Here is a 12,754-nt window from a genome sequence, read left to right on the forward strand (position 1 = left end):
CCTCCTCCTTTTTTGAAGTCGGTTAAAAAGTGGACCCAAATTTTTTATGTAATTTCTACTAATGCTAATGACGAGCTACCTGCCTCTCCCGTGAATATTTTTAAGCACAAAAGTCGATTATTATCTACTATTGAATCAATTAAGTACATTGATGAAGTTAAAACGAACGCACAATAATAACCAAAATCCAAATAATAGTAAGCTACGCATTAAAGCTAATATTATGATCATGTTTGAACCAAAATACACAATATTGTCTACCCTCAATTTGCTCAACTATATGACTAGACTACATTTATAAGATTTCATATTGAATTTAGCTATAGAATCAAACATGTACATGTGTGTTTACTTACATTGTTTAAACAGCGTTATACGTAAATAGGTCATACATAACTAGCGAACGCTGATGGAATATCATTATTGGTTTACAAGCGCTCTTCATATATTCGGTTTGTTTACACAGAACAGTAAAATGTGATTATAGATTATTAATAATGCAAGAGGTAGTTCATACATTTATATAAAACGGTCAAGAAAAAAGGGAAATGCGTGAAGAAAAATAGTAGATAATTACTCGTAGTCCACGCTGTATCGTAATTTTTAATTTAATTGCTTACCAAGATAATAAAGATAAAATATATTATTATGTTTTGAAGTGTATTATTTCATTGTTAGCGGGAATTCTCTATAAATAACACTTTATTTAAAATTAATTCCCAATGCATAGATTGACACAGGGAGCACGTACATAGGCAAACGTTTCCTTTTAGAGACAAGACACAATACACACAAGGTAATCAGAAAACTATTTTTCCACTATAATAAAAAGATCGTACTCATATAAAAGCCCTTCAATAATAATAAAAATATATACAAGGCGATACATATTTATTATATTAAATGCATATTGTTTCAAGGCAATCTCGTGTTGAGCAGCAGTGTTGACTTTTTAATATTTCTAATGGATGTAATGCGCTCGCCATTTCTCTGAAAGTGCAAAGGTCAGCAAGCTGGCTTTACTAGTTTTTACTCGTGAGTCCACTTGAATTTATTAGCATTCATTAACTTCTTTCTCTCGGTATCGAGTTATGTTGTTATGCATTTATTACATTAAAATTTTCTCAACTTTAACAGAAGCTTTTTAAGTATTGCGTCTGTATTTATGAAAAAAAATATGTTTCTTTATAGATAGTAAAATATAAAGAACAAAATTAAGTTGGTATTCTAATGAAAACTAAACCAGATTTCAGCTGAAACTTTATACGTCTTAAATTATGTGAAAATAAAATACATGTACCTTACATAACATAATCTGGCATTATTAAATTAGTTACGAGTTGAAAATACGAGAAATATCAAGTTCGCATGTCTCAAGGTAATGCTGAAAGCTTGACAAAGTAAATACAATGCTATATAAGTGAGTTAGTCGAAATAAAAATGGTCATTACGGGCAATCATCATAAATCTATACGGAACCTTGGCCTTGCTTCTATTGTGCTTTTATCACTGAAGGGTTTGGCATTTATTAAGTTAAAGGTTAAGGTTTGTTTTAATGGATGTTGTGCTTATAGTAATGCAATGGTAAAATTAGTTTCATGATAATTGAAATCAACGATAACTGAATTAGAAAGCTATGGTAAAGGCGTGACTGTAAAAAAGTATTATATAAAAAATGTATCCTTTATGTAAGTTTGTAAGTTTCATCCAATAAAAAACGTGTTAAATAAAACTATTCTTATGACTATGAAACTATCTTTATATTTTTATTATTATATTAAACTTTTATACGTGCATTAAAATAAATCTCGTAATAATGCAAAACAAGAAATGTATGCGTAAGTTCATAATCTTGAATCAATACCATCGTGAAGAGTAACTAATCATAGTATTTAACATTTGTTCATTTTTATTTAATCTGTCTTACGCTTTGGATAGTTTGTGTAATTGACACATAGAAAGAAGCAAACATTCTTCGAGTCTAGGTTAAGTAAACAGCGTTAAGAAGAAAGTAAAAAATACGCAGCTAAAGACTTTAGCTTTAGGTTCGTAATTTTTTAGTGTAAAATAAAAACTAAAAACACATTTGCTCCTTTCAAAGACTTTATTATTCAACTTTTTTACATTTTTTACGACAAAAATCGAACGCAAATCTAAGAAACGAAGCACGTTTGTTTTACATTAGTCGAATAGAATCTTTGTCTCTTTGCTAATAAAATGTTCGAATCGATCTTGTTGAATAAAATAAGACTTTTATAGTTTAAATTAGAGCTTTTTGTTCAACTTATGAAATGTTTTTTTCAATAATCAACTTTAATAGTCTACACATAGCTATGTCGCAATTAAAATCTTTGATTTCAATCCTGTTTCATTTTGTATAATCTCAGTAGCCAGAAAAAACAACTATTACACTTTCATGCAAAATTTGTGTCCTTTTTCACGATTAACTGATTAAATCCACTTCCACGTACCACAAAAAGAGCAACGTATTATAATCGTTCAAACTTTTACCAAAGAGAATTATTACCCGCAGTCCAAACGAACATAATGCAAACGTGGAATCGAAGTGAATAAAACATGAGATCCCAGCTAGGGAGAATTATTTTAAGGTGGACAGGGCGGGCGAAATTCAACCCTAATCTGCTCTTGTATAATGTGGCAGACGTTTATAAGTGTGGCCGCTTTTACACTTGCATGCAGAAATGCAAATATATAATACGTTCCTTTTTATTTCGACTGACGATTTGAACGTCCATTTGCATTTATAGACGTTTCTTTTTCCAATTTATGTTCATTTTTTAATATAACGAATATGTAGGTATGGTGATCTGTACTTTTTAATATTGTAAAGCTGAAGAGTTTGTTTGTTTGAACGCGCTAATCTCAGGAAGAACTGGTCCGATTTGATAAATTATTTCGGTGTTAGATAGCCCATTTATCGAGGAAGGCTAAAGGCTATATATCATCACGCGACAGACAACAAGAGCGGAGCAATACGGGTTAAACCGCGGAGCACAGATAGTGAATACATAAAACCAATAACATTACTGCTTAACATTAAGCTACGATTGCGCTACGTATACTACGAATTTATAGCCTCTACGCACATCTACGAATTCACATATTTTCCCATCACAAGCACAATTACGCATTGTGGCTTTGAAAATGATTTTCAAGAAATCACAACATTTGAATGGCGATCTTTCTATCAGTATAAAAGTAAATGTAGTCTTATGTCCAGAGGGCAATATATTAACCTCGCTGAAATGTACATCATATATATTTTCATATGTACATGTTCATAAAATACAGAAATAACTTATTTAGAACTAAGTCACAGTTTTTCTTATCTTAACTTAATAATAATATTATAAAACTGAAGAGTTTGTTTGTTTAAACGTGCTAATCTCAAGAACTACTGTTTGAAAAATTATTTCGGTGTTAGATAGCCATAGTCATTTATCATTACGATAAGACCAACAGGAGCGGAGCATTGCGGGTAAAACCGCAGGGCACAGCTAGTATCTTATTTATTATTCACTTCACTAAAACTATATGTTTAGAGCAGATTACTTCTAATTAGTTGCAGTAATGTAGCAAGGTTATTAGCGTGAGACGTGACTGCTGTAAGCTCTCTAATGCTGTAGAGCGTCTAGCTTTTAGACATTCTAATGGAAAAGTTAGGTGAATTTTAAAGGCAACAAATAAAGCACGATCTTGTTTTACTGATGCTAATTATTCATGATAAAATGTTACAATACCTATACATGCTTATTACTTACCCAGGTCAATGAATTTGATTTCAATTTCGATGATTAGCTATCGAAAAATAATACGTAAAATTGTACTCAGAACAATTATTCGACATTTCACTATATCGTGAAATAGAATTTAACCATGACATTTCCAAATTTACGCAAGCAGATATAAGGTTACAATACAAGGGTTTATTAGCAATTAATATAGTTACAGTGACGATTAATAATTTCGAGGTATTCGCAATCAAGATTATTGGTTGTGGGTAAATATATTTGCACACATATTGTTGTGTTCCTTTGAACTATTAATAGGCATGTTATAAAATCGGCCATGTATAGTTTAATATATTTATGTCTGTCGTATATGAATACATATCTTTACTAATAGGTACATTAATAAACAAATTAAAGATTTTAACGGATTTATTCATTATATTACTATCCCGACGTTTCGCACACTTTTCAGCGATCGTGCCCACCTTAGCGGGGAACTGCAGCATGTCAAGCGGGTACTATGCGACAACAAGCTGTAGGCGCCTCCACAGCATCACAGGAGTCGATCGAAGCCACACACAGTTGAAAGACAACTAACTTACCTACAAGATGTGACTTGACTGACAGAATTGGAAAAATTCTTAAAAAATAATACTCGTATATTATACGACGTATAAAATCAAACGCAGGAAAACAATAAGTTAGTTAATTAACCATTTTTACTACAGTTAGGATCGATTTTTCAATGCTTGGATAAAACTTATTCGTCGAATAATGTATAAAACTACCATTTTAAAAACGTATTCTAATTGCCCGTATTTGTCAGTTTACGTGACATTTTAATATTGTCGTGTAATACTTTATTGGACACTCTGGTTTCCCTTCAAAACGTATAAATCTTTCGCCTTTTACTTTATTGGACGGATAAGTTTTATCCAAGCATTGAAAAATCGGCCCTTATTGAAATAGTATACACTTACAAAATTAAATGCGTACTTAATTTGATTGGCTGTGAAATATAAGCTACCAAGTGAATTACTAGAGTTTGAAATCAAGTAAACTAATGAACTCTATTCAGCTCTGAGTTACAGCAAAATACCTGTAAGAGCATTAATTATTATTTGAGACTTGTTCATTGAAGCCTTGAAGCGTCCGGAATAATAATTTTGAATAAAATTTACGTAAAGTTTTGATTTAACTCAATATTAGTGGTGAACTTCACCACTAATATTGAGGAAGCTTCAGATAGAAAACATAAGATAGTTGTTATGTATGTCGGTGCCAATTGGAAAAACTAATATTTTTTATAGATACAAGTTTACGGTTATAATTTTACAGGTCCATATATTTTTTTTAGATTTTTGATTGAATGACTAAATGTACAGCATGTTACCTACTTGAACTGCGCCGTTGAATAAAGAGTTTCAAGAATTAAAAGGACAGCTGATTAAGCTTCTGGATGATATAAATAAGTAAAATTAACTAAAATACGAAATGTATGCATTTGAAATAAGAAACCATTAATAATTACCAATCAGTCAGAATTTGACCTTTACATATACCTACTAATACTACCTGCGTTCCACTTCACGCAACTTATACCACGTTGCATTGTAATATACCTAAATAAAAATAAATAAATATAGCCATGCATTGGGAACCTTTCGATGTTTTTGGAACGTCGGTTAAAAACGATTTATGTATCATGATGATACGTGGAGTGAAATTCCTCCGTTCAAAACGACTACTCATGACGTATTTGATTTATGACTTTTATAACTTTCAGGTGCCCTGCAATCTTACGCACTTATGAATTTTATTAAACTACCACCTTTTTGAATAAGCAAAAACACAAAAAAACACTATTTGTATGTATGTATGCAACATCAGTTCTCTTATCTCTACCAAATTTTTGGTTCATTTTATAATGAGTATTCGTAGGTATATACTAATAATTATTATTACAATACAAAAACATCTCGATAGACTATCATAGATACTATTATAACAAGAGAATAGAAACAATAGTGCCGCCCACATAATTACAATACACGATAAAACGTTGATGGGTTGTTATTATGTGATGATAATATCGATATCGATTACCGTCAATATGAATGTTCCATAAATATTTATAGTGGTGTGCTCATTGTATCGATATCTTATATTTAGTATCGCTATTCCGAATTGTTTTCCTCGTAATCTCGGATTATGCAGGCTTTTGTTGTGAAGCAATCGCTAACGAATAGATAATTGTAACAAAAACCTCTACATAAAAAGGAAATGCCATTATATTATGTTCAAGCAATTTAAGTAAGTTTTTTACGACACTATATAGGTATTTCAAATATTACCTACATATAATTTGATCAAGTTAAGTTCCCTTAATAGACAAAAATGTATTAGAAACAAATATAAATACTTTAGCCAAATTATTAAGCACTTAGAATACATAAATTTTACATGTTTAGAATACTTATAACGTAATAAGTACCCTCATTATACAAGGGTAAAATATTAGAAATATAATATCTGGATATAAAGAACATATTTATATTCTACCCCATTCGTTTGATTATGGGAAAATGACAATCCTGATTATGGAGGAACCTGAGCAAAATAAGGTAATATTGACGCGATAGCCTCCATTGGCTTCATTATATTCTTTTGACAAAAAAAAATCATTTCCTGCTAGAAAATTTTCCGTGTCATCAAAAATCTTATTTATAAACATTCAATGAATTGTTCACGTATAAAATTAACAGTAATTGAAAGAAAATGTTTTCGTATAAATATTTCGGGAATAATAAGCCAATTTGGAATCTGTAAGCGACGTAATGTCAGCTGCCGTCATCTGTTATTTTACAATTAACCCATTCAATGATTACACAAACGGATTCCTTTTTTATTCGAAACAATTAACAATTAAAGATCGTGATTTTATTGTACCTGTAATTGGTACCTTTTATTTATATTTATTTATCTTAAATGCCTAATACTTATACTTTGTAAATTTGTAAATTATAGAGAGAATTTTAAAGAAAAAGGATATAAAGAAGTCGTTCTTCTAAATACAAACTGATATGTACTTACGTTCTTTCTTTTGAGTCCTTTCCAGAACTACCAAATACTTTTAAAAATAATGAGTTCAAACTCAATTCCAAATTTAAATTCAGAGTTCCAAAGAAGAACAAAGTTTTTTAATCGAAATGAACGCAGTGAATAAAAATTAGCCTACATTTTTGTGACTTTCTCCTTTAGCAAGCTTATTTTATAACTTTTTAACTTCATAGAATGTTCAAATTCAAACTACTTGAGAGCTAAAAATAAATGGAACGTACCATTTGGAATTCGAGAACTCTCTTAATTTCATAAGCGCCTATAAAATTTCCATTAAAATTTCGCACACATTTCAGAACGATTGGAAAATTTTAATCAACGATGCATACTTTAGCTCCATAGCAACTTATAGAACGTCAAGCGTGCGCATATTTCATTTAAATTGCCATTCAAAGTTGGGTAACTTTGAAATTCCGGCGTGTGTGCAACTCATTTGCTTTATGACACGTCAAATCGTTCTACATCAGTGTTCGCGACAGTCGGAAATAATTTACGTGCACCGCATTTATGTGAAACGCTTGCGAACCGCCCCCGCTCCGCTTCCGACAAAATGAATCTAGTAACGACAGGGCTGACAGATTTATATATAACAAGCTCTAGATGTATCACACTTATTGTTAGAAACGACGTGTTCTTATAGCTATTTACATTATGAAGTTGAGATCTTAATCTGGATTTGTTATATAATAGATACAGCTATTCTAAGAATTTAAGATTTGTAGTAAGTAGATATAATACGCATTCAAAAGTTATTCCAAAAAGTCTCAAAGGATATTTAAATGATGTTATGAAACCTATAACAGTATGAAAATCAACTTATAAAGTTTTACATGAAAATTTTCAAAATATTTAAACGTACGGACGCATCTATTTTGTAATTTGACTATTGCAGAACATCAAATGCCGACATCAAATTTAATTAGCGTGCTTTAAGCGGGAATTTGTCATGATGTAATGGGGTTAGGTATTTCAATTTAGCATTAGTTATAATCACGTTAATTACAAATGAGATATATGACGTAAGGAATAGAAAGTGGTACTTACAATATATTACAAATACACAAGAACATCTGTGTTAGAGAACATTTTAACAAAGCGTTATAGAGCGGGTAAGAATTTCATAATAAGCAATAATTAATTACCAATCAAAGTAGATCATAATATTAAATTTTATTTGATTAGAATTTCACTGTACTTCATATTATGAAGCACACGTATGTTGTACAATTAATATGTATCTCTATAATTATGATATTATATTACTTTTGTATTACAACGTGTTTAATGAATTAGAATGTGTTTTAGCTACTTTAATTAAGTGATTCAACACGCACGCACGATAAAAAGAACGAAATTTTAAGTGAATACAATTAGGTTCTATTGAACAAAAAAGCTCATGGGAAACTTGTGACACGGTGACAAACTAAAAATTAATTTTATTCCATAAAACTATATGTCAATAATTATATTCAATTTATCTTCGAATTAGACAACATTTTATCCTAAGCAAATAATCCCTAGTTGTTATATCTCGAGGGTGTTTTGTTTTATGTAATTTCCTGGATTAAGGAAAAGGAAAAGTTAGATATTCTACTTCAGTTGGGAAAAATTATTCAATGTTTATTATATTCTAAGAATATTGACGAAAAGTTCGTCTAAATAGAAAGTTAGTTTCTTTATCATGCATGAAATTAAATACAATTGAATAAATAGATAGCTGTAGTTACCATCCATACAATACTTTTTACTAGTTAATAAACAGGACACATATTTTGTCTTGTCTATAAAGCGTTGAATTTCTAAGAAATTTTTCGGTAATAATTTGAAAATATTATAAAAAAGGACAACTCACCAGTGTACCATTTATCATAATCTCTACGGCCATTTAGAAATTACGTTCGCGACAATAAAAGTCACAGATATACATAATTTCATAAACATTCGAGACATTCCGCGCCTTAGAAAGTCCTTTGAAAAGAATATTATTCAAACACAACTATAAAATTAAGATCTAAAATAGCTATTGCATACAGAAATGTTTGAGTATCTAACAGAATAAACTAAACTACCTATAAATCTACGAACAATACATAAAAGATTATTAATCAAACACTCAATACAAATTTCATTTAACAATTCTATTTACCGTTAAATATACTCGCAAAACAAGTACCAATAAGAAGGTAATAAATATGAACATAGAGAACAGGAAAATCCACGTGATTCGAATCTGTCCGGGCAATAAGATTTACAATCAACCTTCGAGTGATATCGAGGGGAGTCATCGAGTCGTGAGGGCTTCGAAACGGATTTACAGTCAAATTGGTATCAGTGACGAAGGACATTGAACATTTAATAGCTGTTGGCCCTCGTCCTGGCTTTCAAAGCTTACTTCTCTCAATATATATAACGCCAATTCTACACGTTTTTATCCATCATGCGTGTATTTCGCAAGATTACTGTTAAATCCCCTTTGAGAAGTCAAGCGGAATAAAAAAGACACCGGGAACGACAGCTATTAAGGATAATGCGTGTATTCAATTTAGTGCTTTTGTACGAAATAACCTGACATATATCTTTCTTTTTAGTCTATTTGAGTTCATTATTCAAACGATTAAATAAAATATTTATTATGTTTTAATCGTGATATTACCTACATGAGTGCACATTTTTATGATGATAATTAATACAAAATCATTTAGTATCTTATTTATACAAAATTCATTATTATTCATTATTATCTCACATGTATTATTAATTTATTACTACGCTACGTAGCTTCTACCTAGAAAGATTCAAACATAGGTACCTTATTTCAAAAGCCACAGTCAAAATTAAGCTGTATATTATTTTTAAAATAGAGCATAAAACCTAACATACCAATCTAACCTATCTTTACTATTATAATTTAAAGACAAAACCAGTTTAAATATTCCATTTCTGTATATACGTGCTTATATTTAACGAGTCACAAAGATTTCTACTTTGTCTCCAACACATACAAAGGTATGAGAAAACAAAACCTTTTAGTGTCGAAGTTAAAAGCTAAGTGGCAGTAATGAGCCGCGACGTGACACGGCAGGCGGTTCCCACGTTTCTTTATACAGGGTGTCCCACAGTCGGTGTTCTAAGCTCAATGGAGGTTATAGTTTTGTTAAAGTACGTAAAAAATTCCAGATGCATTTTTTTTTTCAAATAGATGAATTCTTAAAACTCTTTGTGTACCTACACCCCTAACAAACAACCCGCCCAACTTTGCCACCCGCACGTGACTTTTCATAGACAAAATGCTCACATTAGCGAAGCGTTATATGCCAGAGTAAGTAGTAAGCTATGAGTAAACATGAATTTTAAGGAAAAATTTAGCAAAAAAATTTTGGCGCAATTTTGTTGTTTAAGTATTTTTAACGTGATCATGTGTATGCAAAAGTACAAGTCCCTTCGCGCTTAGTATACCAATAGTGGGACACCCTGTATAACTATATACTTGAAACCAAATATTTATCAGAATTACCGTAGCGGGCGTACCGTATCGAATTACTAAGAAATGCTATTTTATACATTGTATCTGCTTTTGTATCGCTATGAGAAGCTTATTAGGATAAAAAGTCTACGTGTGTATAGAGAAATTCTGTTGCTAATATTTATATTTCTGAAAATAAAAATATTAAATTTTGTCGTTGCGTACGTTTAAAGTTTTTCTTTGTATTGAGATCTCGCACACTTATTACAATATTGAGACAACTCAAATGAACTAAATCACAAAATATAAAGATAAAAAATTCTAATCCTTCTAAGAGTAGGTAGGATATTAAACATATATGTATTATGTATTGATTTTTTTTCAACCTTGTATTGCAACCAAAAAATTAATTATTTTATAACGTTTAATTGTACGCATGAAAAATTACTGAATCGGCAATTTAGAAGAAAATTACTGAATTGAATGTACATTCAGAATGGAGTACTATACTTCAAGAATTATAAGAAGGCTGTTAATCAAAGCTTTACTAATTTATTTAATGCCTATGCAATTATGCATACAAATGATTTAATGGAATTCTTATTAACCGTTTTAATGAATAAACAAACTTTACTTTTAAGGCGTTACCCGGCAATTTCGACTATGTTCAACCTCTATAAAGTCTGGTACAACATAAAGCACGATACCGAAAAAAATATATAAAATAGGATGGTCTTTGATCTTTAATTGCTCGCGAGGACTTTTTTCCAAAGTTAATAGATTTCTAGAAAAAAAATGTGCCGTGGTCATCGATTTTTCCGCAAATACTCTATAAACTTCGTAACCTGCTGACTTAGAGCTCTGAAAATTTTATGTTTAATGAATTATCAGTTACACAACAGTCCCTGACGAGGATTTTTTGTTTCACTGATTGGTATCTTTTTAAATACAAAATGCGAGGAAAAAAGAAGGTGCAGCGGGAGAGGTTTGAGATCCGTCAAGTATGGTCAAGGTTATTAGCGCATGTATAACCCTTAAAGAACAATAACCCCAAATAAAACACATAAGTAAAACAAATAAAACAACACAGTAACAACATTCAATAATTTATTTCATGTACTAATATGCCAGCTTATACAGATTCAACTTTATACATTTACGCGTAGCTTATTTACATGTTTGGAATATAATTGTTAACAATTATTACAGCAGAAGCAACGGTCGTTATTAACAAGGAATTATAATTTCTTCAATATTTACATTTATTCTCTTATGTATGTACATACTATATCTTCTGATTAGTCATGTAAACCGTCTTTAATTTGGCGCAAATATACTTCTTTATTGAAAGAACAAAAGTATTTTTAACAAAAATATTTTTGAGACTGGTTATATCAAATTTAATTTTCAATACATTTAAATGTTGACAAATATTTTTATACTTTATACATATAATAAATACACAAAATATAATAATCGTACAAAAATAAAACGTCCTTTAACTTACCGTAAAGATTAATATAATATGTTTACTATATTTTACATTTAAACCGCACTAACTATTAACTGTTGTTTTATTTACGATTTCTATGCAAGAATTAACTAATTGGAACATATGCAAAGCTTTAAACAGGTTTTATCTAATTCAATCAGTGATTTTTATTTATTTATTTGAAGTTTTAAACAAAACACTGATCAGTTTAAATAACAATTAACATGGTCTATAACTAAGTTTGTTTTGTCAACAGCTGTAGTGTAACAACTAACCATTTGACTGAATTGAATAAATATTGTTATTATGTATTTATAAACGAATTCACGATTATTTATTACAGACAATCATTAAATATAAAAACTTCGACATGAAAACATATTAAAGGATAAAAGAAACTTATAAAAAGTCACAAAATATAATATCCTAAACATTCTATTCACAGATCATTCACAACATAATCAACAAATGTCTAATAAAATTACTGATCATAAGTAATGTAGAGAAATGTTACACTATGTAAATTCTATTGGCCACTTTGAAAATTTGGATATTATAACAAACATAATTTCATTCAAACAATAACAATATAAATCCTCCAGTAATCCGTCAACTAAATCACTTTCACTGTACACTTCTAAATCACCATTTCCAGAAACACTATTCCAAAGTATCACAATTACACTTCAGTCCTATACAAAACTATAATATGTCAAAGCGAGTGCATGCTAGCATCTGTATCGCTTTCCACGTTGCCTAGCAACAGGCTGGACTCGCAAGGGGCAGAGTCCCCGGAGGCTTTGGGAGGCAATAGTCACAGCTCGATGGGAGCTGCGCCCTTCCAAGTGACACCTGCCCTTAAGAGGTGGTACAGTCGTAGTACAGACCATATGCATAGACACTGGAAGGAAAGGTAAGGGTTAATCT

General features: G+C 30.5%; 1 protein-coding gene across 2 annotated transcripts in view; it reads right to left on the reverse strand.

The window, feature by feature from the left end:
* Nucleotides 1-12,754, reverse strand: part of LOC149482436 (uncharacterized) — a 167,784-nt gene that overhangs the window by 132,227 nt on the left and 22,803 nt on the right. Inside the window, exon 7 of one of the 2 annotated variants that reach the window (XR_016316679.1) lies at nucleotides 11,490-12,728. Coding sequence is in view for 1 of the 2 variants with exons in the window: in XM_089703867.1 (XP_089559993.1) it covers nucleotides 12,642-12,728 (87 nt within the window). In the remaining variant the exon portion in view is untranslated. Of the gene's footprint in view, nucleotides 1-11,425; nucleotides 12,729-12,754 lie in introns of those variants that run through there. The other variant, XM_089703867.1, reaches the window with a different exon arrangement.

This window comes from Colias philodice, chromosome 15 (genome assembly GCF_061535455.1).
Source record: "Colias philodice isolate Cphi_HAF_F1 chromosome 15, ilColPhil1 Martin Lab GWU primary, whole genome shotgun sequence".
Lineage (NCBI taxonomy): Eukaryota > Metazoa > Arthropoda > Insecta > Lepidoptera > Pieridae > Colias > Colias philodice.